The sequence below is a fragment of the Syngnathus leptorhynchus genome, chromosome 4 (assembly GCF_054491065.1).
Source record: "Syngnathus leptorhynchus isolate UIUO chromosome 4, UIUO_Slep, whole genome shotgun sequence".
Classification (NCBI taxonomy): Eukaryota; Metazoa; Chordata; class Actinopteri; order Syngnathiformes; family Syngnathidae; genus Syngnathus; species Syngnathus leptorhynchus.
The window spans coordinates 13,484,528-13,511,573 of record NC_141198.1 but is presented as its reverse complement, the minus strand read 5'-3'; the positions used below and the strand labels follow the sequence as shown (position 1 = coordinate 13,511,573).

General features: G+C 41.9%; 1 protein-coding gene across 2 annotated transcripts in view; it reads left to right on the top strand.

Annotated features, from left to right (window-relative positions):
* fbxl17 (F-box and leucine-rich repeat protein 17) overlaps positions 1–27,046 on the top strand; it is a 146,330-nt gene that overhangs the window by 47,387 nt on the left and 71,897 nt on the right. For both annotated transcript variants that reach the window (XR_015065871.1, XM_085910009.1), the window contains exons 7-8: positions 1,127–1,234; positions 10,861–10,991. Coding sequence is in view for 1 of the 2 variants with exons in the window: in XM_085910009.1 (XP_085766135.1) it covers positions 1,127–1,234; positions 10,861–10,991 (239 nt within the window). In the remaining variant the exon portion in view is untranslated. The remainder of the gene's footprint in view (positions 1–1,126; positions 1,235–10,860; positions 10,992–27,046) is intronic.

Here is a 27,046-nt window from a genome sequence, read left to right as displayed (position 1 = left end):
CACATTCTATTATGAGCCATTTCAAACCTTTTCAACCAAGTTGGCTCCTTACCGTTAAGCTTGAGAAATTCCCCGTAAAGCTTGAGTGGTGCTCCAGGAGGTGTTTTCACCCACATAAGCCGTGCGGCATGTGGCTTCGGCTAAAGAGAAATGGACTCTGTCTTTGTTGTTGTGAGTCCTGGAGCCAAAGTGTTTGAATTTGCAAGATTTAATTGTGTGGTTTATTTTATTTGTTTTATTTTAGATTGATGAGGGGGTCATGTTTTGTTTTATTCAAGTATTTATTTCAGTTTGTCTAAATGGAAAGGATGTTTTATTTCAGTTAATAGTTTTATTGTTTCGAATGAAAAGTATATTTATCTCATCATGTAAACTGCCCAAACAAACACAAGCGGCGTTTAGGATTCATATTTGAGTGCACTAAGCTGTTATAGAGTTTCTTGGGGACCTCCAAAAAATAAGTGTTTCACATTTACCTAGACGTGATTAAAAAATTTTTTTTGCCATCTAAAGTCCTTCAGTGTTCCGTCGTCAATTAATCAGCCTAAAAAGTCGATCCGCTCTCATTTCTTCTCATCTTATTTGCTTGTGGTGATTGATGAGAAGACTTTGAGAAGCACGGAGAGGACAATCTCCCACATCTTTCTCGGGTGTTTCTGAGAGTGAACGTTGCTACAGTATCAATACCTGTATTGATGAGCGCAATATAAGATGGTGGAAATGTTTCGCTTCCCCATTGATCCCAGCCGATCCATTCCGAGGCTGCTCGTGGACGGCCGGGTGAATGAAGGGGAGTGGTCCATCCATCATAAGTCGATGCCGCTTGGCAGACAAGTCCCGTTTTGCCTATTAGCCTCTTTCCTCCTCCTTCTCCTCACTTCAGCTGCTCATCAAGCATAAAACAATCCAGAATGCAGCGCAGATGGAGCTGACATTTAGTCATGAATTTGACAACAGCTGTTTGCACCCACTTGCTTGTAGAATTTCTCCACAATACTTGTTTACAAGATGATTGTACCCTTCCCGCTGTAACGCTCATTTGTGTTTCACCGCCGCGCCAGTTCGTAACAAAACAAATTGTAGTAACTTGAGTCAACTAAATTTCATCTCCTCTTGTCTTCTGCAGGTCACTGACCAATCGATGCGAGCGGTTGCCGAGCATTGCCCAGAGCTGCAGTTTGTCGGCTTCATGGGATGCCCCGTGACATCTCAAGGAGTCATCCATCTCACCGCTGTAAGTGTCATACAGCTTTTGGTCATACCTGGACTGTGATAGTGAATGGCATTTTTCAAAGATTAATATTCAAAGATCAGCGGTATTTCATTCCTATAAGTAGATGTGCAAAAATCTAAAGTAAACAAAACTAAGATGACACAGCTCGAATTATTTCAACATAAACATTGCGACCTTAACTACCCCAAAGTCATTCAGGTTCTTCGTTCAAACAAAGAGCTTAGATGATAAAGTGAATTTAGTAAAGTTAGTAATAAATCTGCTCTATAGATAAAAAAATATCATAATAATTTAGCACTGGGTGACAAAATAGATTTTTATCTTTTCTTATTTTAATTATTGTAATTTTATTTATTTTTCTTCAATTTGTCAAAACAGTAAATTAATCCTGTAAAATGTTCTTTGTGCGTGGATGTTTGATTCGGGTATAATCCTAGTGCCTGCAGGCCGTGCAGTTTCTCCAAGTGGTACTTTTCAAAAAGAATCCCAGAACCCACTGTGTCTTGTATCTCCGACTTCATTTTGAAGTTATGTGTTCCCTTTTAAATCTCATGAAAGCCTAATGAGATGAATCCCAATAATATGCCACTTGTCTAAGTGCACCCCGCTGTTTGTATATTAGCATCCTAATGAGTCGGGGCCCCGTGGTTAAAGAAGCTCGGCGCCATATAAACATGGCCACACAAAGGCGAATCCTCAGATGGCATTCAGCACTTTTGTCATAACAATCCATCTCGAATGCACGGTCGCTCTTAGGGACCGATGTGTATTGTACATCCACATACGTGCCCCTGTAATACAATTCGATTTATTTCTGATGAACTCGAGCTCACGCGCGAGTGTGAACGCACCCACGTGGGGCTTGGTCGGCCGTTCCCTCTCAAATGCAATTACTGTTGTGTTAATAGGACTGAGACAGCCGATACCGCCCTACATTATTAGATTAAACAGCAGATTAATTTGCACTTATGGTTTTGGCCTCCCTATCATCTCAGTGGCCTCTGGTGACCTTGGACATGGTGTTGTAGACACACCATAATGAAGCCAGCCAATCATAACAGCATTGGCATACAGCGACGTGAAGGCGTACATGCACGGTCTGGCTTACTTCATTATTATTTATTACCATGTTAACCCGTGGAGAGTTTTAGCTGTGCATAATCCTGATTTCTAGAATTTTTTTTTTTAAGTTAGTTGCTGATTGGTTATCGATTGTTTATTTCAATTATACTCTCAACTTTTGAGATGTGATGACCACATTATTAAATCACACGATGGATTTTTATCAAAATATTCAAGTGGGGGCTGAATCTGTGAGACATTTTAATAAAACATAATTCACACACCGCCGTCAGAAGAAATGATCTGAAAAATATTTACAGAACCACAGAGTCTCCTTGCTACATTTATAACTTGACCACAAACATGCAAAGGACTGAAATCCTGGAAGAGTACAGCAAGATCTCTCTCGGAAGACCTGGAAACTGCCTATATCATTGTAAAGATTCAAAGGCGAAAAGACACGGCAGCGATGCAAACGCCAGTGGAGTAAATGCCTCCAAATTGTCTCGCCAACTGTAAAGGAACAATGTCAGACTTGTTCAGCCAAAGCTTAGATAGCATGGATTACAACTCTGCATCAATTCCTGCTGGAAAGCTTGCACTCGAATGAACCTGAGGATTTGGAAACAACGCACCTAGAGAATCTGTTGTCATTGCCATGAATCACATCAAAGCTCCTCTCAGGATTCAAGTCTTATTTTTGTGATTTCCACTGCTATTTTTTGTGTTTCAAGGCTTCCCATACTGCTTGTTTGATCTTGTTACTGCCTATCTCTGTAATCTTCTCCTTAGCAGGTGATTCCGCCTCATTTATTCCCACTTGAAAATCGTATTCCCGCATAAGGAATCGTTGCATTTCCTGATGACTCCATAGACTATCCATGCGAGCACAAGGCTGCCGTCCCCCACCCCCCTTGCTCAATTATTACCTTCCCTCCCTCTTATTTGGCCTCCTCAATTGCACGCTGTCTCTTTGATAAGCTACTCATTCCCCCTTACTCGCCACCCTGTTAGCGCAAAAGAGAACTGGACAAAATCCATTATATTTTATGAAGTTCTCATTTATGGCACCCTCATTTCAGATTGATATTCTTTTTTTTTTAAACCGACTTCACACAAATGAGGGGACGAGGAAATCAATTGGAAACGGTATTCTCCTAATCACGCGATCTGATTCTCGCAACGGGCCTCCCACGGCGCTAATGCCCATGGTGTGCCGAGTAACTATAAAGACTTGGCATTTATGATCCTTTAATGGTTCGGCGGTGGTTAATTCCACGCGGGCTGTGCGGCTCCCCTGCAACGTGCGGCAAAACTCGATATGTGTAGCACGGCTCTGCTTGCTAAGCTATTGTCTTGTTGGTTAAAACAAGAAAAACAATTGAGCTCTCCAGTCTGGGAGAAGTTTTACACCATTTCACTTAAGTTGCCATTTTATTAGTTGAGGATTATTACAGCAATACGTAGATGCTGAAGCTGTGCCTTTGACAATTATAAACATGCACTTATCAAAAACTATCGGCTATTTTGAGCATGTACTGTAAAATGGTAATGAAAGCTACCTAGGAATTTTTTGGTTGCTTGTTTGAAAAATCTCAGCGTGACACTTTTTCAAAGTCCCAAACAAAGTTGTCTGTTGAACAAACATCAAAATGATTAAAAAAAGTAGAAACACACTGTTACAGTCATGTATCATTTCTACATTACTGTGAAAGTACTTCTGAACCAACACAACAAACGTTGTATTTGGCTGTGATTGTTTGTGGATTGGCTAAACTCAAACTCCCAAAACCTCAAATTAGGCCCGGTTATGCGTGTGGCCCGCTTAAACTAGCACGCCTCTTCTAACTCGCATTCTCCTGATTGAAAAGTGTTGAAATCACCTTGTTTCTTTGTGTTTGTGAGCTTTTCCATCAATCAGTCTTAAGACATTGCCTCCTGACTGAAAAGTGTTGAAATCACCTTGTTTCCGTTGACCATCTTTCTGTTTTTGAGCTTTTCCATCAATCAGTCTTAAGACATTGCCTCCCTCTTGCATATGTGCTGTGTTTGTTACGCTCACAAACAGTCCCTCTGTGTCTCTCCATCTTCCTGTCAAGCGTGGCTCTTTTCTTCTGCCAGTGATTAAGTCCAAGGTCGACTCTATTGGAGAGTTGATGTTAAGAGAGCCGCTCTTGGTAGCGACGACCGTTCCTCCCGTCGCTCTTAGATGACTTCCCCTCTGCCTCCTCATACATCAACCTATCACTGCCCCAAGACTATGTGGGACTCATACTTGTTTTTTTTTTTCCACCCTTCCTGTGAAAAGTCTTAATGTCTGGGCAAATGAGAGCCGCCCTGGGACATAAGAAATGACGAGCCTGTTGAAGAATGTGTCAGAGATGAAACGACATATATTTTGAGGCTGCGATAGCTTTGTGTCGTCTCTCTGATCTGCACAACTGGGACTTTTCTGGTCTTAATTTGGGGCCTTGTAGCTCCATTCAGCCGTGCTGCCTCGGTGGTTTTGTTGTTCCGCGCCACAGAAAGTTGGGACCTTTGATAAATATTCTCTAAATTTGAAACAACCGGACCACAATACCTCCAGCTTTCGATGTGTTTTTTGACCGTATAAAACAGTCTGCTGCGGGACAGGGAGGCTATTTAATTTCAGAACCATAATTATAGGTTTTATTCTTTGTGGTGGCGGTGCAATGGTAATATCAATATAGTAGATATTGAATTTATTTTCTTCATAAGTAATAATTGAAATAGATGTAATCCGGCCCAAGGGGCTCAAACGTCCACCATCATAAAACTGTTAAATACTCTTGGGCTTCTTCCATTGGGGATCGCTACAGTTGTCCCTTCTGCAGAACTTTTCCCACTTTTGTATAAATACCATTGACGTGGAATGTCGACACAGCAATTCTTGAAATTCTGTGGTAGTGTTAGAACTGTAAGGGACACATATTCCAGAGGATCTTTGGATGCTCCCAATTGTTCAGGATCTCTTTTGAGTCTTTTGTATGTCGCCGATATATTGAATGATGCAACCTCCCATTCGTCCCCACTTGGAATGAGAGATTTCTCTGGCTGTCTATTTGGCGTCAATGTCATCATAACTGCATGTTGTTGTTGTCTTGAAGCTTCTGCCATCAGGTCATTTTTCCAACTTGCATGATATGTTCGGCTCAGTTATTATACCAGACGCTTGAGTAAGCACCTTAACGTAAACACAAAAAATAAAGCAAACCTTTTTTTTTTTTGCGGTTTCTTTTTTTAGTTCTATCGTTGTCATTACCATTTCTTTTTTTCTTTTGGCTTATCATCCCAGATTCTCTTTTGAATGGGGATAAACAAAGAAAAAGCCAAAGAAAACACAAACCACATGGGGGAAGCGAGGGATTGAGGCAAATCAACGGATGCCAAGCCACGTTGACACACTCTAACCCAGATGTCTTCCATTTCTTGTACTTTACTTACTCTACTATCTATCTATCCATCCATCCATTTTCTACTCCTCATCCTATTCGGGTCATGGTGAAATTTTCTCCCTTAAAATTTGAACTCCCAAGTTGTTTGACTCCCAAACTTTTTATTTTCCACAAGTCTCGTTGTAATTGCTTTGGAGGTCTTTCACTGTGACATCCGCCTTGCCTTCAGTTGCCCTCATACAATGGAAGAGTGATGTCTGGCTTTGCCATAGTCTGTCGACACCTTATCTCACCTCCCCCTCCCTATTGGTGCACTGGAAATACATTACCGCAGTGACCTGTGTTACACCGATAACCCCGCCTGGAAACAAGTGAATGAACTAAATACATGTCTGTACCTATTGCTATATGAAATAAAATGTGTGTGTGTCTGAGCGATTCCATACTTGTCCCAGAGGTAGAATTGGGGATAACTGACTGGAGTGAGGGGGGCAATTTGAGGACTAAGAGGGGCTTTTGGAGCAAGAAAGGTTATAGAGGTTGGCGGGGGGGAAGGCGCTGAAAATGGAAATCATAATTTTCTCTGCTCCTGTAAGAAGGAGATTGGGGGATTTATATATATAATGAGTAAAGAAGAGCCTGAGGATGATTTTTTTTATGTGTGTGTGTGTGTGTTGCAAGAGTAATTGAAGAATAATTCATTTAGCTGTCAGACGTTTTAATCCACAGACGGAGGGGTGACGCAATGAAGGGGTTGTTGACCTCCAATAAGGTTGGGCGGGTGTGTTGCTTCTTGTCTGGTTACTGGCCAAGCTGGTGCCACTGTACTGTCTGGCTGCCAACCAGCGCTCTTTGTTGTCTGTGTGCGTGCGTGCCTGTCTGTTTGTGAGCGCACATACAAGTGTACGCCGAGCCCCGCACGAAACAGTGCTCGCTATCTCCTCCTCTGAGTTTGTTATCAACACTTGCACATGTGGGATTAGTGGCTGAAAGGGAGAAAAAAGGACTGTGGCGGAGGAAATAAGTGATAGACAGTACTGTAGATGGGTGTATGACAGATAAAAACGCACGTACACACAGCCATCCATCCCGAACTAGACAATGGAATTTATTGCTTGATATTAAACATACAATAAAAGTATGACATTTCCAGTTCTTGCATTTCTTTCTCTCACTCTCTCTTCATATTATCACAATGCTGAACATTAGATTGGATTTTGTTGGAAATCCATTAAAATTATATTTACAGCACTTTTGACAGTAAACTGAAGATTTAGGTTATTAGAATTGCTCAGTTGTGTGAAATGGCTTGTATTGTTTTGTCTTCAATGGACTTTAGGGCATTGATGTTTCTAATCATCAGCTTTCAATACACTGTTTTGAAAATTGTTGGCAGTGAATGAGTTAAAGGAGAAGCTCAATTCACAAATACCCTAGTTATGACTCATTCAGGTGATGCCATTCTGATCAATATGCAATCATAATTTATCACATTGGCAAGAGTGATTTCATCCTGCAGGACATGGTTAAGAAGAAAACAAAAGTGTATATGCATGAGTGCCCACTTGTAGCCACGTAGTGACACGGCTACACTCATCTCACCTCTTTGGCCTCCGTCGCGTCCTGCCTGACACCGTCCGCAACACATGAGGGCGTCTGAGCGGAATGCGTAATGGCGGCCGGGCCGCCGCCGCCGCTACAACAAAACAGTTGCTCTTGTTGTGACTTTGACTTCCTCTTCAGAACTTTGGATGTTACTGACTGTCGGAAACTTTGCAACTTAAGTCCGGCATTTGCTGTGCACAAAGTTTTGAGCAAAAGTGTCTTTTTTTTTCTCCTCAATGGCTAATTCCGAAGCCAAAATTTGTATTGTAATTTTTTTTATACTCATCTTTAACTCATGTCTTAAATTTTTTTTGTCTCAGTTATTCGAAGGTTTTCTATAACGCAACAAAATGGTGTTTACTTTTCAGGAGTTGTTTTGATAAACTCCATGTTGACGTGTTCACAGGCATAATGTTGGTGAACACTGCAAATACAACAAGCGCTTGTTTTACCAGCAAGCTCTTGAATAGAATCCTTTGTGGCCATATTTAGAATACTAAGTATCAAATGGATGTACACTTTTTGCTACACTATATTATAAGCCCCAATACTCGAAGGATTTATGATTTAAAGTTTCCAAACCACTGTGGTCATGTAAACATACCCCAAAAAAAAAAAATCTTTTTATCAAGGAACAGTCTCAAACATCCCTATTAAATCACAATTTGAATTAACCAAACTAATGGTTCCAAAAACAACGCTCGTTTCAGCACCGGCCATGTAGCTTTGCGGTAATGACATCACATCCTCCGCATGAGGTCCCCAAGCTTCCTGCTCAGCAAGGCTTGACGCTTGAGGTTGTGTAAATAAATGCTGTAATAACGCAAGAGTTGTAAGTGAGCGTGGACTACTTGGCCCTATAACATCGTTTAATGCAATAAAGTGTCAAATCACCCGCCTCTAATATCGAACTCCCCACGCTTGTAGCCAAGAGAGAGTGTATTTTTAAAAGCATGTGTTATTTTTCTTTAATTTCAAACGGCGCGTTGCGTTTGACCTCAGACTCTCATTCTTCCTGCCTGAGAGAGCCTCTAATTGAAGCCGAGCCAGGAGGCACACCCCCTCCCGTCACGCGGCCCGCATTAAATAATACTCATTTCAGAAAAAACATGTGCCGCTACACCCGTTGTCTCATGTATGAGACGTTTTCTCATCCGTCTCTGTGTGTGAATCGATTGCATGTTTTTGGGGTGGAAACAACGGAGAAATTGTCCATAATTTATATCCAATTTAGCAGATTTAATAGTGCTTTGGCGCACATTGTACTCGGCATAATAAGTCTCCCCCCCCTGTTCTTTTCAATCTAAATTTAAATTAAAATCATGCCTTTAAGACATAGGAGTATTGGTTGTTAATTTACTGATTGGAGATGAAATTATTTTTGTCGGAAGGGTTGATTCATTGGAGCAGCGTGAGTTCATAATGTGCGATTGTGTTCTGAGAATCTTCATTGTGTTTGTGCACTTGAGCGTGCGTCCACGCGCCCAACTCGGAATATTCATAAAAATCAATGCGTGCATTAATTTGAGCGCCAGCCTGCGTATATTCATGGGTGGGGACGCCAGGCTGGCCTCAGAGCAGCTGGATTTTGCAGGTTTGGCTGTTTTTATGAATGGCATGAATAATTATCCAGGTGTAGCTGCCAACTCGGGGGAGACGTGATGAAGTCTGCGTGGTCACAGGCGGTAGGGGGAAAAAAAACAAAAAAACTCTGCATCCACCCTCACCCCCCCTCATTTTTTTTTTAAAGTCAATTTTTCTTTCTACCTAAATCACCGGCTTTGTTTCCCTTCACCGCCGCGCTCACCGTTTGCTTGTTTTTCTTCCTCTGCACGTACATTCCTGTGACACACGTCGGGACAAAATGAACTATTTCGCGAGTGGAAGTGATTAAATACGATTGGAGCCGTTAAAACGTTTCGAGTCAAATTAATGTAATCTGTCAACTATGGGAAAACAAATGCCGGCTTTGCGTCCCGTCACCTGATGTGGCTCTGAGTAATTACTAAAAGCTTGTTCTTTTTTCATACATCAACTTGCGTAGATGGATGAACAAAGTTCCAGTCTTGGCTGCCTCCTCTCTTTCACCAACACATACATTTTCTATTTTCGCCCACCTAGCTACACTACGGGCCAATCCAATCCAACTGCGGTTGGCCCCATTTCCCATTGGTTTGCCACATCAATGAAATATACTCTATTGGCTGGATTCAGAGCTCAGTTTAGCCGACATAAGCAGTTTTAAATTTGGTGAGCAAATACGATTTTTGTCCTCGGGGGGGGGGGGGGTTCCTGAAGGTTTAATCACGTTAATAAATATGCATGTGTGAGGAGATGTAATGGTCACGTGATAAATCTGATCGGATATAAATGACACGCACACACACGGATCGGGCTTATTGAGCATGAATAATTTGTTCTATGATTCGGCCACAGGGGAACTTTGCAACTTTCTTTTTTTCGTCTTGGCTCATATGTTTGCTTGTCCGCATTCACCTACGCTGGCCTTGCATCAAACACCAGCCGCTCACCCACTTGACCTTCTTATTTGTTACATACACAATTATTTGTCGACACACAAGCTGTTTGTTTACCTCACATCTATTCAGCATATACATACAGACGCCTCCGTGTTATCACAACATTCTGGTTCATGTTTATTTCATGGTGAAGAAGAAGACCTTTAGAACAGGCGATGCAATTATATGCCCAGTTTTCGAACGGTTAGCGGTCTCGCCGTGCTTGAGAAGACGCTTTCCCACGTCCGCTTGGTTGACTCAATGTGCCCCCTGCATTCACGCTGCTGCTTTATATGTCAAACCTATGGAGCCAACAGTAGTGCTCAGTGATCTAAACACCCAACGTGAGCGTGTTTTATTTTTAGCCGCGGCCGTGACATTTAGCACCACCGCCCGCCCTCCCCGGAGGCCGCCTGGAATATCACTCCTCTGACTGGCTGACCCCCCTTCAACATTCGTGCAGTTAAATGTGCTTCATTCATTTTCCCAAAGCCTGTTTTTTTTTTTCCACACATGGTGGGTGTCAGGAAGCCAAGATATTGACTTTTTTTTTTTTTTAATCCTGGGACCTCTTTGGGAGTATTCAGATAGGAGCGAGGGATGATTTAAAATTGGGGAGATGAAAGGAAAGGGAGCGTATGCATACATAGTATTGGCTCAGAAGTCCTCACAGCAGTTATGGAAGCATATATTGGAAAACTAACAAAGTCGTATGAGACTAATTCTTATGCTTTGATGGCTTAGGGTAGAAGTGTTTGGAGCAACCACCCATCCAGCCATCACGTTATATTTTAATTGGTTTCTCTATGCTTAACATCACAGAAGAAACACAATGACCAATTTTCAAATGGATGGATTTTTTTTTTTATCAGCGCTCCAGTAGTTAAGTCTAGTCCTACTATTTGTCACACATTTGTCTTTTTAATAAAGAAAAATAACTGTATTGTACTAATACATAATAATAAGAAATGACTGACCGTCACTACCAAACCCGTAGTTTACGCTACTTTTACCATGTTTCCAGCTACGCAACCTGACTGTGCTGGACTTGCGGCACATCTCAGAGCTGAACAATGAGACGGTAATGGAGGTGGTGAAGAAGTGTCGCAAACTCACCTCTCTCAACCTCTGCCTCAACTGGAGCATCAATGACAGGTATGTTCAACCTGTTCTTGACAGTCTTATTTTGGATCACGTCGATGCCGACTGATAATCACGCCCACACACAGTAAGTGCAAAGAGTAAAAGAAAAATAATATGGCTGAGATGAGGCCATACAAACATAGCATGGCAAAAACAAACCATAACAAAGCAAACGAGCTGCCTTGCAGCTAAAGCAAGCAAGCAAGCCATTTTTTTAAATAAATTGTAATAAATCCAATTAAGAAAAGTAAATGGATCGAGAGGATTTTCCCTAATGTTCTTTTAATGACCCATTAGTGTCATGATTGACAAATAATGCTTGATCAATTTTTGATGGTATTTTCTACGAGCTGACAGATATAAGCCATTATTAAAATATTCGAATTGCATCACGACGGTAAAACCCAAATTGTTGATTTGTTTTTTGACTGTTGGTTATTTGAAGACACATTTCATCCTGATCGATAGCTTTATATGGTCACATTACACAAAATGTTTCCTTAATGGTAACATGGATGTTTCATTTGGCCTATTAACCTTTTTAACATACCCGCTTAATGGAAGATCATTGCACACAAGAAGAATCCATCCAAGAACTGATTAAAAAAAAAAAAAAGAAAATGTTCCAAAGCACATCTTTTTGTTTCTTTGTCCCTCTGGTCATCAGTCTCCTCTGCTCCCGCCATCTGCTTTGGGAGTCGGGGGGCTGCGCAGTATTGTAGCAACAAGAGTAAACCATCTCCTCTTTTATTTATCACGCTGTGTTTTATTCATATGTTTCAATTTAATCTATCGATTTGCAGCTACGGTTGTTGCTCCTCCCGCCGACTGCACTCCCACTCGGGCTCGGGAGTGTGAACACAATATTGAATTTTAACGCGGTGCACATAGCGCAACTGTGTATGTGTGTGGAATCATTCTTGCTTTAACTTTGCGGCAGACATGTGATGGGGAATGTGACGCTACCTTCTACCTCCTTTCAATCAACAAAACATAAAGTTTGGCAAAAGGCTCGAAAGAATTCCACACAGGCGCCCTCACACGCGTACACACATAACATGGTGCCTTGATGCCGTAATGATATTTACTGAACTGGCCCGTGGGCTCAAGACGTGCGTGTGTCTGACAGGAGCTGGCCGGATCACCTGTGGGAATATTGGAATTTATAATTGGTTTAGTGTGTGTGTTTGTGTAGCCTAACGTGCTATTGCGTGTCTTAGCTTTGAGGGTGACTGAGCCGGTCAGCCATTCTTGATGAATCTTCCACCCTCCATCCCCCCCAAAGGAGGAATTTTTGAAAATCCTCAAGTTGTAGGTGCAGTTTACTCTTTGTGTGCCTCCTGGCTTTTTCCCGTGTGGTTATTGTTGCACATACGCCAACGTGTGTATGTGGGTGTGTATATTGTGCACATGCCCACTGCTGCTCAAGGACTGAAAGCAAATAAAAGCCTTCCAGTCGTAAGATACTTTATTGTTACTCTTTACAGTCGCACGGCTCGAAGCGTGAAAGCGGCGGCGGCGGGTGGGGTGGGGGGCGGGGGGGGGCTCATATATAAAGGGTGTGTATGTGTGTGAGTGCGCGCGTGTGGATTTAAAGGTTCAATAAGTATAAACCGCCACACCAGATCGGGCTATATATTTGGTGGTGCCTGCTTGCATCATCCTAAAAATGTGTTTGAATGTTCAAACCCAGTCGGGTAAATAGTGTTGGAGGAAAGGGGGTGTTTTTTTTTTTTCTTCACTTTTCACTTGCCAGTGCTGTCAGGTCTGCATGGTTGCATCATGCATGGTTAGAGCTTGTAAGCCACTGTGTGATGACTCGCAATGCACAACAACAGATCCGATGAAACACTTTTTAGAAACACCTCTGGAACTAAGTTGGACTGACACTTGAATATACAAGCACAATGTCCCAGTTTCACCCAGTAATGAATATTAAACACAAGGAAGTATTTTCCACAAAAGTACGAATAAAAATAATGTTTTGATGTTTCTTAAAATCAACTTTTAATTCAGATCAATTATTTTTCTATTGCTCTCACAAAAATATACAAGGCTAAACTAGCAAAAAGGCAGAATATTTTACATAGGGTTCTACACCTACACTTTAATGATTTGATCATTATTAAAAATGAAAAAGAAGATGACCAAATTAATAAACAGACTAAATAGACAAATTGTACTTGTAACCTCAAAAGGTTGTAAGTTAAGGCCGTCGCAAACTGCAGACCCCTGCACGCTCACCCAACAAAGAGGCTACAAACCGATAAAAAGTGGGTTAGCTCTCTCAACTTTCCGAGGTTCTCTGCATCACAGTTGTCGTGATGCATACCGACATCTCTCACTTTGGCGTCAGAGTTAAAGACCAAAATGAGTGGAGCCCTCGACACAATGGTCCTCCGAGGGCACAGCGGGGTCAGAAGTAGTGTGAATGCTTCAGTGGGGTGGCGCTTGGCCAGAGGCAGGTAAACAGGCGCAGGAAATGACCCCTTATTTCCAGGATCAATTTGTCCCCTGATAAGAGGCCATTGGAGAGATACAGCCCTGTGGGTGGTAAAGTACTTGCTCATTTTTCTTTTGCCGCCTCTTGTTTTTTTCTCCCCTTTCCCTTCTCCACTCGTCTTTCATTTCTTGCCAAAAGAAACACTGTGCACTCCGGATGATCCCCCCCCCACCACCACCACCACCCCCCTTCCGGGTAATGGTGGCGAATGGCATCCATGTAAGAAAGCGAGATGAACAAATCAAGACTTCGCGGGCCAATGGGCAGATTGCGACAGTGGGACGTCAATTTTTGGTCACTGTCATTTCTCGGCGTGAGAGGATAGAATAGGCTCCATGCGGTGGCGTCGGGCGGGCGGGCCCGTCATTTCCCGGCATCGTCTCGAGCCTTGATAGCGGGCCAAAACGGAGGGGACGTTTTTCAAATTTCACAGTTTGAAAATTGGGAGGGAGCCATGATTAAATTGGACGAGCTGAATAAATGGCTGACTTTTCACGATTGGTGTTTTTATGCCATCTTCGAGCCTTTGTGTCGGGCCCATAATGGATTTATTGTTTTCGCTGTTCACACTGTTTGCTTTGTGTTCTTTACAACGCTTTTATTTGTCCAGAGACCTGAATTATTCTCAGAGATATTAAAATTTGATTTGTACAAGCAGTTCTTTCTCATTATTACGCCGTAAGAAAGAAGTGATTTAAAGCAAGCTGAGAGACATTTTTAATGATTTTTCTTTCTGTGTAATCATTGCTGTTGTTAAAATGCCAATAATGTTAAATACCTGTGTTTGCATGTACGTGTGAGTGTAAGACCTTCACAATAAAGCAAACAATAGAGTCAATAGAGTAGTCAGACAGTCTTGCATTTGTTTGTTTTTTAAATTTCATATTTTTTATGAAATTACCTTGTGTATGAATTGTATTCTATAAATAAAGCTACCGTTCCAATTTAGGAATAAACGATGGTAAGTTGTCTGTGGTTCGAAGTGCTAACATTTTGGTACCCTGGATGTTGTTTTATTGTACCTCAAAGTCTCCACTTTACTTACTACAGGAGACATTTGGTTTTGTCTTGGCTCATCCTAACTTGTTTGTTTGTATTATTTTCAAATAGGAAATCAACAATTAGAAAGAAGCTATTAGAAATCAGTATTTTGCAAAACTCATTCAAGGTGAGCCTTGCTCGCAAATTGTGGAATGCGCAAAAAAAAGCAGTCATTTTGTAAAAATCATTTTTCTTGTATTTATTTTGTATTTTTAACCAAACACTTTGTGAGTCCAATGTACTCACTACTTAGTTCAGTCAACTTCTTTATTTGAGTTTCTTTGTGTTGTTTTTTTTCCCCAACTTGTTTTCTAAATGCCAAGCAAAATGTCAACCGAGCCCTTACCAGGGAGCGACAGACATTTGTCTTCGTCTTGTTACTCTGCCATCTGTCTCTCCAGATTTGAGGAGAGGTGCTGAGGGGTGTTCTCATGTCCTTGTCACTTCTTTTTCGGGTTCCTCTAAAACCTTCATGCTTGCATCAGTGCTTTCTGATCCTCAGCGTTCCGTGTGACAAGTCACAGCATGGACCATATTACAAATATAAGTCATTGTTTAATTACTTATGTGTGGAGTGATGCTGCAACGAAATGGGGGGGGGGTCTCTGAGAAGCAGTTGTGTTGCTCGGTTGTTAGACATGACAGCAAAACACTTGTTCAATGAACCTCATACGGCCAATCAGCACGTCACCATGCGTTGTTTTCTCCATCTTAGTTTCTGGCTGTTTTATTCTCACACTCCAGTTGCTTCTCTCAGTTCTTTACCCCCTCTCGCTGTCAAGCACACAAACACTGAAGTGATTATTTTTGGCAGGTTGCGTGTGAAGGTGCGCTATGACAAACACGCTGCCGCGATGCTTAATTTTGAGTAATGGCGGCGTCAAACTCTGATGCCTTGATAAGTATTCAGGATGGAGACACAATAAAGGCAAGCACTTTTTTTTTTTTTAACTTGCGGTATTGCTTAATTAGACATCATTTTAAGTTCTCTGTCTGTTGTGAATTTTCTTCATTTTCTTCGGTACAGCTGTGATGTGTACGTGCTCTCATCTAAAAAAATGAGTCGAAAGCCTGATGCTGAAATCCGTATTAACTGAATTGTTCACCCACCACGCTAAGAATTATTGTCTCAATTTTGTCCAAATATATTTGTTTTCCCCTGAATGTAATTTTACAACGCTCCTCTGTTTTTGGTCACGTTTTCTAAATTGTCATTGCTTTGGTCGATTACCAGTGCAAAAGAAAAGACAGGATAGCAATAAAGGACATGATTTAAAGACACAAAGATGCTAAATGTTTTTCCCAAAAGAACATCACTGCTGAAAGTGATTTTCTCTTATTAGATAATTTTGCTTTTATCCAGCTTCGCCGCTTTTTGGAGGTATTATGGTTTTCATTTACTTCCACCCTCAAGGTGACTTTCCTGTTAAACAGATTTTTCTCCCAACCACTGGGTTTGTAAAAGTCAATTCCAAAATGTTCCACTGCCTAATTTTCGGACTGGTATTCCATTTGGGGCGGGGGGTCTTTTTTTTTTCAGGAACACAAAGGCCACGATTCCTTTTGATTGTGCCCTCCCTGATTTTTATTTATTTCAGTGCGTTGTGCAATTTTAAAACTAGTTTCAATTTACCACCCGAAATCAGCAGTGCATGTCTCCAAGTACATCTATTTGAGCATACGTGTAGATCCTCTGGTTTTTGTCCAGGCCACAGTCGGCATCTCTATGTATATTTCTAGACACTTTCCTGTGTGTGTGTGTGGTTTAAAGTACACATGGCCACAAGACTCTCTGTGAGTGCCGCCAAGGAGCTTGGCTTCATTCCTCAACCCTGTGAAAGTCAAGACTGCATCCACTCACCCTGCAGATGGTTCCTTCTGTATGTTAAAACCGATTGGGGTCGCCTAGAATCAGTGTGTCGGCAGCTAATATCATTGTGTTCTTGTGAAGTGCTCCAACGATCAACAATAGACGTGCATGGTCACCGGGCCCCGATGAAAACGCCTAAAATTAGTTTCCCAACCGTTTGTAAGGTGTGCTTTAGCTAGTCCACGTCCAGTCGTAGGGATCCGATAAGCCCGATCTTTGAATTTCAACTGCTTTGAGGAGTGGTGAGTCAATCCACCAACAGAGGGCAGCGGTGCACATTTTGTGATTGATCAACAGATTTTTATTCGGATAATCTGAAGAATACACTTGAACATTTGCAATGATTATCTGTGCTTTTCCTCAGAACAGTTTATTCCAATATTTTTTTAAGTAAACCCCCCAACATAATGGAAAAGCCAGTTCTGTGTCTGGAATCAAATATTTTTTATTTCTATTTCGCCAGGAGGGAAAAAATGCAGAAATTTTGCGAACTAGGTCTCTGAATGAATGAAGTTCGTATTCACATGCAACCGTGGTTGGTATTGTCGTGTCCAGGGTGTTTGGCTTCCAGGTGGCAGGCAGGCACAAGATTCTGTGGCTTATTATGCTCGTCCATAGCGTGAGGTCAGAGCGCCGCCTGTGTAATCTAAATGGTAAAGAGAGCGCTACCCTTGTTCCACCATGTTGGAGCCCTGGCATTTGGCCCGGGTTTGAGGACCAAAGCTGTAATTTTCCTTCTTCCTCGGTTCTCTTGGGGGAGCCCTTTGGAATAGCCATGTCGAGAAGTCTTCTTTTATAAGCTTATCCTTTCATGTCCTCTTCCCTAATCATCAATTGCGTGCATTTCCACGTGCCCTTGTTCTGTCCTGCTAGCATGTGGTATGAATTTTCCTTGCGCTCCTTCTTTATTATCGTAGCGCTTTTATTGGTACCATCCCTCTCCTTTGTCTTCCTTCCTCCGCTCACTTCCCTTCTTCCTTTGCATCCTCTCACTGCAGTTCCCTCCTCATCTATTAACCCCACGTACCTCCCCGCAGCGTTCTCCCGGTTGCCGCGCGTTGCTCTCATCGGCATGATCTCTGCTTTCTTACCCACGGCAAATCCGCCGCCCCGCAAATGAGAGTGCGAGAGCCAAAGGGAGCACATGATGCAGGGCCCAAGGAGCAGGGTTTAATGAAGCCGGCCTAAATGAATTTACTGCTTCCCATTGAGCCGCTGGCTCCCAAGCGGCCGACCCTGCCGTCGTGTTTCGGGCCGCTCGCTCCGTTCTGCTACCTGTTTGTCACACCTCTGTAATTAGCTGCCGCTATTGAGGAGAGTAATTGCATTTTAAAGCCGCGCTCTGTTATGGGAGCCTCAAAAGCGAACATTTTCATGCAAATGTTTCCAAATCAAGGCCCAAATGGAGAAAATTACCCATGGTGTCGAGTGCTGGAAAAAAAATACACGCAGGTCATTTTCTGCCTACGAAGAAGAAAGGAAATTGGGTCTGTCATTAAACGGATAGAGGACGTCTGCTTAGATTTGTTCACTGGGATATTTGTATACAAATCTCAGGGGATAAACAGACAGAATGTCTTTGCTCCGAGACTGATTTACTGTTTCAAATTGCTGTTTTAAACAGCGCTCTGTGATGGGAGTTTGAAAGTAAATTGGACTTATTATTAACTGCTGTTGTGTCTCACCTGGTTTGTATTAGACGGTCCTGGGGACAAATACTGTGCTGATTGCTATTCCTAGCATGTGTGTGTGTGTGTGTGTGTGTGTGTGTGTGTGTCTGTGTGGTCTCACGAAACTTGCGAGTCAGCTGGTAGTTTGTAACCCCTCCGGTTTTAAAGGAACTCTGCAATAGTGGTAAATAATTAGCAAACTTTGTGGAAGTTTGCAAACTAGTTCCGAGTTACCAAATTTAGCTTTGATTAACTGAACACGAGTGCTAAAAAAAAAAAAAAAAAAAAAAAAAAAAATTGCCGTCCAGTTAAAATCTATTTTGGTTTCCACCATGCTTGTTGAGTCTAATTCATTGTGGGGATCTCCTGTTATGCAGCACTTGGCCACAGCTTGGCAGTGCATTGCAGTTATGCAGAAATAAATAAAGAGGAGTTTCACAACTACTTTAAGTCACTTGGTGAGCTCCAGTAATATCTGTATATTTTTTTGCAGAGTATAAAGAATATATGCGAGTGAGTATTGTTATGATCTGTCCACTTGTGTTTATGTTCAAATGTTCATCGCTCAAAGAATTGTAACAATGGCATGTTTACGCTTTTTGCTAGGTAGTGCTCTGTATTGTTTGTTAGCATTATGACTTGAAACATAAAACGAGTCTAGTGTCCTGATTCTAAGATAGTGTAGCATCATCCTAATTTTGACTTAATATTGTTTTATTTATTTGGATCCACTGCTTGAAATGAGCCATCTTATTTTAGGGGTCGAACTTACAAAGATCTTTTCACATTAGACAATGCGACGGCAACGCATAGAAACACTAAGCATGACTATTTTTTGACATGACATTCTCTGGACCCTCCCTGGAAACACGGGCAAACTTCCCTCTACCTTCTAAGTTGTAACCGCCTCTTTTTATTGAAGTTGTAATTTTTTTTTTTTTGAGACAAGCAGACCTCCTGTTTAAGGGTGGTGTGAAGAAAAGCACTGTCGCGACACTTATCCCGCCAAAGAACTTTGTTTGTCTGTGCGTTTGATCTACAAGTCTTACCGGGGCTTTTGGCAGCATGATCACGGCTCTTAACCCGCTAAAAGTAAAAGTATGTTATCCTCCGCCTTGGATTAATATTAGTTCACATTTGACAAATGGAGTGCTAAATGTGTCAAAGCTTCAGTGTTTACTGTGTAGGACCTGAAGTGGGCTTGGACTTATCTAAGACCCGGGTTCTTCAAGCGTGCCAAAGCTTCTATATTTTATGTCCACTTCCATTACCTATTAAGTCGGATTGCGGCGCTGTGAAGCGGGCACCGGTCGCCGCTGGTAGCGACGCTCTCCGACTTTCAGTCTATTCAGCTCATGCCGCCGCCACCCTTCGCAGACTTGTAATAACTATTTGCTCAGACTTATACATTCTCACCCCCGCTGACTTAATTTTTTCCTCTCACCCCGTAGATCTTTCTGAATCCATATTTTCTTTCACTTTTTTTCCCCCTCTCACTCCATCTTTCCCGTCCGTCCTTGATGGCATCATTTTTCCCCTTCGTTAAGCCAATGACTGTTGAAATCCTCCTTTGCTCCAAGGTCCCGTCAGATCCCCTCGAAGCCAAACACTATTAAAGAAGGTCTCTAGAGCTCAGCTGGAGAGCCCGGGCTGTCCGTGTGTGTATGTACAGTAAGTGTGGCTCTTTGCTGATGTATTTAAGTGTGAAGCCACAGCTATGTGAGGGAAAACGTTGATGCATTCACGTCCAGGTTATCTCCTTTTTTGGTCTTCTGTAAGAGCTTGGATTCGGTTGGGCAAATCCAGCGGGCGGCACGCTCAACAGAAGCTTATGGATATTCAGCCGAAGCTCGGGCGGCACATAGGTTGCAACACGTAGATAGTGGAAAAATGAAGAACCTGGCTCCAGTCACCTTGTGGTGTGCACTTTTCACATACAAAATTATAGACTGGAGAAAACTGAACTAATGAACACATACTTTTTTTTTCTACATATCTTCCAGCTTTTTCCCTGAGGAAAAAAAATATTTATGGTGATGCAAAAGCACAAGTTGCTAGACAAGGGATTTTCCCACTTTGGGATTTCTCGGACTTACTCGCGGCCTTCCAGGATGGGAAGCCTCCACATTCCTGAGGCAGCCATTACTGTATGAGCTGATACTTTGCTTCCAAAGTAAATGGTGGCAAGAAAATGGTGTGCTTGTGTGTGTCCTTGTTCTTTTTTATTTTTTATTTATTTTTATTTTTTTTGCGGTTGCAGCTATTGCTTGTGCACTGCCCTCACCTGGTCAGCCTTAAAATAAGAACTCATTGTGTTTTTTTCTTTCTTTATTTCTTTTCCTTTTTTTTGGACAATATTTCCAAGACACACATTGCAGTTCCCTCTTATTTTAGAGAGACAGAGATTGCTTTTAAAGCGGGACTTTGCAATTTTCAGAAAAAAATCGCTTGTGTTTGCCCGAACATCATCTTTCACTGAATGTAAAATAATAATCATGTTTGGATGTCAGTAAACTCTCTCTGTCTCTCAAAAAAAACATTACCGATCGAGTCGCAAATGAAGTTAATATTGCAAATTTATTTTTGTTTCTTTCATGGCAGGCGTCCGTGAGCGTTGCATCGTTAAGTGCGTGCGAGTTAAACAGAGAGCGGGAGACCTGTCTCATTAGCAGATTAAATTAGCTTTAATGTGACGGCTGCTTGGCATGGCTACTTAAATATGACGGGCCATTAGCTATTCAGCCGCGCTCTCTTCTTGCTACACGGTATGGAAAATGCAATCGTGCAAAACCCCTCTTCGATCACACGAGGAATTCATGCTGATCTTGTGTGGGTTAGGAATGACGTATTTGATTAGATGTATATGACTTTTTCTTTTTTTCTTCCTGCCTTGTTCCAGGCACATCAGTTTTAGGCTTTACTCGTTTGTCAGCACCTTGTCTGCGTAATTTAAAAAATGTCATGGTTTGTGGCCGTCTTGTCACGGCACGAGCGGAGAGACTCTGTGGGGCTTGTTAGGTGCTTTCTTTTCGGGCTTTTCATTTGATCTGAAGTCTTCATCTTGATCAGCATAGATGGGTAAAGAGAAAAAAGGGCAGAATAAATTAGATTGAATAAGGATGACTTTGGGATTTGTATAGTGCTTGAATATACTAACACTTCATTTCCGTTTCACACTTTCATCCAAATTGATAAGGTGGCGGTGCCGAAGCTTGAATAATTCAAATTTTACTTGACTTTAATCGCTTCCATTTTCTCTTTTTAAAAGTGTTTGCTGGAAGGCCGGTATGCTCGAATTCTATGGAGGAATTTCCATTTGATGAAAAACTACTTTGCTTCTGCCATTCATCCTATCCTATTTTTTACCTACTTGACAAATAAACCCAAAAGTGATCTGCCCCCTGGCAAATATATTTTACAGTAACTCAGACATTTATTTTCAGGCATCAAAAATGGTGAATAGCATTTTCAGTCATGATATAACGTTGAAGTAGCCTTTGACTTTACAATGAGAGTGCTGGTGTCAAACTCAAGGTCTGGGGGCCAGATCCGATTAGTTTTAAAAGGAGCACTCAATAATGTGAACGTTTTGATTCTCCCTCCACTTTTATGAGAGCTAGTAATGTTACAATGTTGCTTAAGATATTTCTGCGCTTTGAGAAAAAAAATTCTGATGATTTTATTTCAGCAAATAAGTTCCCAGAATAGATTGTTTGATTTAAGAGGTTCCGCTGTACTTTCATATTCACAAGTTTTAAATAGGAGTCCATTTTCCGATGCCGGAAATATCAGCAATTGATTGATATCAATGCATTTTTCCCATCACGCCATGAAGACTTAATTCCGAGAATGAATCGTTGTGAGCCCGCAGTGAAAACGCGTTGGCAGCTTCAAAGCTACATGCAGCATGCGATTACAGAAAGGTTAGCATAGTTGCAGCAACTTAATGGCTGTCAATTTGTTCTCCAACCTGCCAGCCAAACTCGGCTTCCCACGGATTTTATGCAAACACCCCTAAAAGCTGCACTGTGCTACGTTATTACAGAGTTGACACTATCGCACGGTGTCTGTCCTCGCATGGGGTGGAAGAGAACATGCATGCAAAACAAGCACGTAGCTGAATTTTTTTCCTTCTTTACTATGAAGAGTAAAAATAAGTTTGCCGTTATATTCAGCCGGACTAAACTTTCAGAAACTAATGTATAGTGCTCGTGACATTTCATAATAAGTTTGCAATGGGCGTGTCCTTTATGAATTTGGGAAATATGTCAGATGTGAATCACAGATAAAGACTTAATTGATTGGGCCTTGATTGTCTGGCTGCCTTGATCGTAATACATTGAGGTAACAAACTCAGTCAGTCAAAGTTGGAGAAAAAAAAATAGGAACATTTTACCGCAGTGTCCTCAGCTCCTTGGATGACATAAATCTGCACCCCACCCATACTTCTGAAAGATGCTTACAGGATGAACGTCATTCTGTATTTTTTTTTCTTAGAATAAAGTGGAACCGCGATGGTTAATATGTTCCGGGAAGCTGGTTGGCCACCAGTATTTTTTTTTTTTTTAACGTAACCCAGAGTGTTTTACATAACATTTGAAGAGCTTTCAAGTGTAAGAAGTTATGGTTCCATCATTTTGAAATAAGCCAAATCAAAGCAAAGCCCGCAGTTAATTTTTTGATGGATAAACAGAACTCTGACATCTTTTCTGACGTTACTCATGACTACAGTTAGATTACTTATGTTCTGTGAAATTTCATACTTCTGAATTGTGTGGGCACAAGGTCATGTCATTTTGAAGACTTAAATGTAGAGCCCATCCCAGAATCGTAGTTGTTCTTCACGGTTTTGCTGCCATAAATAATCAATTATCTGTTCTTTGTGAATGTATGATATGATTTAAAACGGAGCCTCCCCTGATAAAGAACCTTTGAAAGAATGGCCAAGTCAAGGCAAGTTTATTTGTATAGCCCTAAATCACAAGCAGTCTCAAAGGGCTTCACATAGACAAACAATTGACAATTATTCTCAAAGCATCCCCTGATCTTGAGCTCCCAAAAGGGCAAGGAAAAACTCAAAAAACCCCTACCAGGGGAAAAATGAGAAACCTTGAGAAGGGACCACAGATGGAAGGATCCCCCTTTCAGGATCAGCAGGCTGCAATGGATGCAGAGAGGGGCACATCAAATATGTAATATGAAAATCAATGAAAAAGTGGATGTCCAAGTCAAAGCGAAGAGCTGCCTCGATTGGCGAGGGAGGAAATGGACAAACTTCGCTTAGTTGGATTCACACCATGTCTTGATTAAGAATTCCCAAATTAAAAACGTTAAAAGAACCTCCCATCTGTAACTGTCATCTCAGCGAGGGTGGCTACATGGTAAACACTGATGCTGCTTCCTTAATCGATGTTTGTGTGTGCTTGCCTGCATATATATTCACGTTTTAATGGTGTGTGTTGACGACATGTGAATTACTGTCTGCCTACCAATGAGGATGTGGATTTATTCACCAGACGTACGGTGCGCGTGTGTGTGTTTGTGTGTGTGTTTACGTCATATCATTAACTGTTAGTGGCTTAGGCTAGTATATGCCGTTTCACTAGCCAACTTTCTTTTTTATTTCTGATGCCCCAAATTTTGACAGTTACTGGCAAAATCTGCATTCGTCCTCTTTCTGTGTGTAATTCTTTCACAAGTAGCGAATAATTGCCTTTGTTCGAAAATGGATGTGTTCCAACATTTGGCACTACTGCCTCACACCTGACAATTCTCAAAGTGTGACTGTACCACCAATCGGGCCAAATTTGAGCGTGATCCTGGGCGATTACCCTGTGTCATGGGACGTTTCAAAAATGGTATTTTTTTCCTCACAGATTTTCCCGGAAAACTGTCGGACTTTGCGACTGTGATTTGTCACAATGAAATGATAGCAAATCAGAAGTTGTTGCTTAACTCAAATAGCAACTGGTAATATAAAGTCTTTGTATAAAAAGGCATTATTGACTACTTATTACGAAAGCACCATAACAAAGAACAAAATGTATAATGCATGATTCATAGTACAGAGGCTTCTTTTTGTTTGTTTGCATACACACAACTGAGCTAGAGTCAAGTATGTCCCTTGTATGCATCTGAAGGATTTTTGATGTTTTTGAAGTTGCTAGTCAATCAGCAAAATATGCTCCCCACTGATTCACGTCATATACAGTTTTTTCTTCTAATGACATTTCCTGGCTTGTGTTTTTAATCATGCGTGAGAGCCAAGAAGCATTTTGTTTTGTTCTCTTTCTCCTCATCTGAGGACTGTGACAGATTGTGTCAGGTGTGTCACTACACCAATAAAAATTTGGAGCACTTTTTGACAGTTCGTAGTCAAGATACGAATGCCTCGATGACAGAGATGAGAATAAATTGGACCAGATGGAAGAGCGGGCTGAACTTCAAACTGTCGAGAAACACTTCACAAGTCTCCCTCCTCGAATCTTTCACAGAGGAGTCTCTGATATTGCGCCTGCCGTGCACATGAAGGATGTTAAAATCAGTTCTCTTTCTGTCAAGGATTCTTCTTGACTGGAAGGTTAGCGTGCCATTTAATCAGCATTTTACTCGACTGGTACTTGTTGCTTATCTAACTTGTGAGAGGTACACATGAAAGTCAACATGTTAGCTCTCACCAGTTGGTTTCAGTCTTGGAAGTCCAAATGTTAAGACGTTGCTACATTACGTCTTTGCCAAACACGGACGTGCTCCGTTGCAGATCCCTCTTGACAATGACTAGCTCATTATTTCCCACCGATTCTTCAGGGAGCAGGACACAGTTCCCTCACATGCACGGGCTTTAGACCACTTGACCTTGGTTGCTACGACAACCTCGCTAAAGGTCGCATAGAGGTATCAGCGTGTCTGTTGACGTGTCCCGTAGGCTTTCCAGCCCCCGGCTCACCTGTGATCGCTGTTTGTGTGTGAGCGTAATGATGATTAATACCTTTGTTTTGAAAGCCAGTCGAGAGTTGTGTTTTGCATCTTTGCTCATGTGGGTTGGCCTCCGTGTTTTTGGTTTTTGATACCCCTTTCTCCTTGTTGCTCTCTGAGCTGTCAGCAGCTTGATTTTTCCAGCATCGCTTTCTGTACTTCAGAGAAGTTTTTGACTTTGGGTGTCAGACGGGTTCAGTTCATTAAAAGAACCACAGTGCACGCCAAAGGAGTGGATGGAGAATGCTGGAAGAGTTGGGCATGGCTACACACCTATTCTTGAATTTTTTGGGATCCAGTCAGCTGAAACGTTGCCCAAACCAAAGACACGGACCAGTGTCATTTGAATATTTCCTGTTGCTGTGCACAGAAAAAAAAAAAAATCTCAGACTATGACTGCCCTGAAAACTATTTGACAAACATTTGGGTGTTGCTATGGAAATTAAATACCGCCCTCATTATGTTTTCTCTCCCCCAACCCGCCCTTACTTGCGTTTTCTCTGACCCAGCTCTGATCGACTCCATATTTCATGCTTCACTTATGTCTGTTGGCTTGTCATGAAAATACAATGTAATAGGTTCTGCATGTCTTTTAACGTAATACCTCTTAACTTCTTCCCAGTCACTCTCTTGTTTTTATATGCTGTCAAGCTCGGGCAGACAATTGATGTTTCTTTCTCAAAGTTATATCTCGTCATGTTCTTGTTTGACCCAGCAGTGACATGACCCTGTTGTACAGGTTTGTGTTTTAGAGAGCATGCCAGTGTTTGTTTGTTTGCATGCGGGAGTAATAAGTGCATGATTAAACATATCGGGCCGTCGTGTCTCGCTTGTGCTTGAGATGTGCTTTGGCACCGATAACGTCCAGTTACTCAGAGCGCACTGCACCTAAGGGGGTAATGCGATTAGCGGGGAGGGACCGAGGATTTGTTCGGAGAGCATAGAGAGGATAATCAAACACAAAAAAAATAGGATTATCAAAAGATGGAAGAGGAAGAAGAAACCATATCCCTGCTGGTTGCCCCATTGCGTTTAGAGGACAAGGGACAGTGGCACCAAGATTTAGTCCTCATCTCTGTTTTCTAATGAAAGAAATGTACCCATTTTTTGCTCACAATGAGTCATCAAGCAGGCCAGCGTGTGTTATTACCAAGATTGTAGTGATTGATTTGCTCCCCTTAATTTGCTTGCCATTAAGTATGACGCGTGACTATTTTCTGCCTTTGGACTGACCCTGTTCTTTGTTGTAATCGGATGATGCTTTTGCAGAGTTTGCAGGGGTAAAAGAGACACTGTGGGCGAGAGAGCTAATGTTCTCTGTGATGTGTGTTGGCGCTCAGTACGCCGTCCAATCATAACAATCTGAATCTGAAGGGCTACGTTTACAAAAAAGATCCTAGCTTTGAACCAGAAACGCGGCCAGGAGGAGAAGCTCTACTTTTATAACTCAGCAGCTCCACCGTCAACATGGGAAAGTATGTGCGGTCTTGGCCTTTTGCTGTTCTTTTGTGGCGTGCGTGCGTACGTGCGCGTATGCGCAGGTTCATCCGCTCTATGCGCCTGCACGTGTATTTCTGTGAGAGCCGTGGTTTCTCACGCCGGTCAGAGGACCTCATAAAACATCCAAAGAGAGGTTGATGTCATCCACCCAAGCAATTTGGGACCTCGCTAACCAAAAGACGGGCTTGACCGATGAACTTGGTTTTGGGGTTTTGCAGGAAAACCGTCCAGCTGAGGACAGATCCGTTGACCTGTATTAGAGCAGCCTCTTTCACTTCTTGTCTGATCTGACATTTCTCCCTTAGCCAAAGGAAACAGCATAGCGGCTATTAAAATGAGCTTGGCCTCTTTATGTGTCCCTGTAATGTTTTGTCAATGAGCTCTTGAACCCACTGGACAGACTCTCTGCTATGTCATTTGAAAAACCTTCACCGCATCACACTAATGGATGTGGCTTCGGTTCTGACTGCGTCTGACGAGAAGTTCCAGTTGTTGGACTTGTACTTGA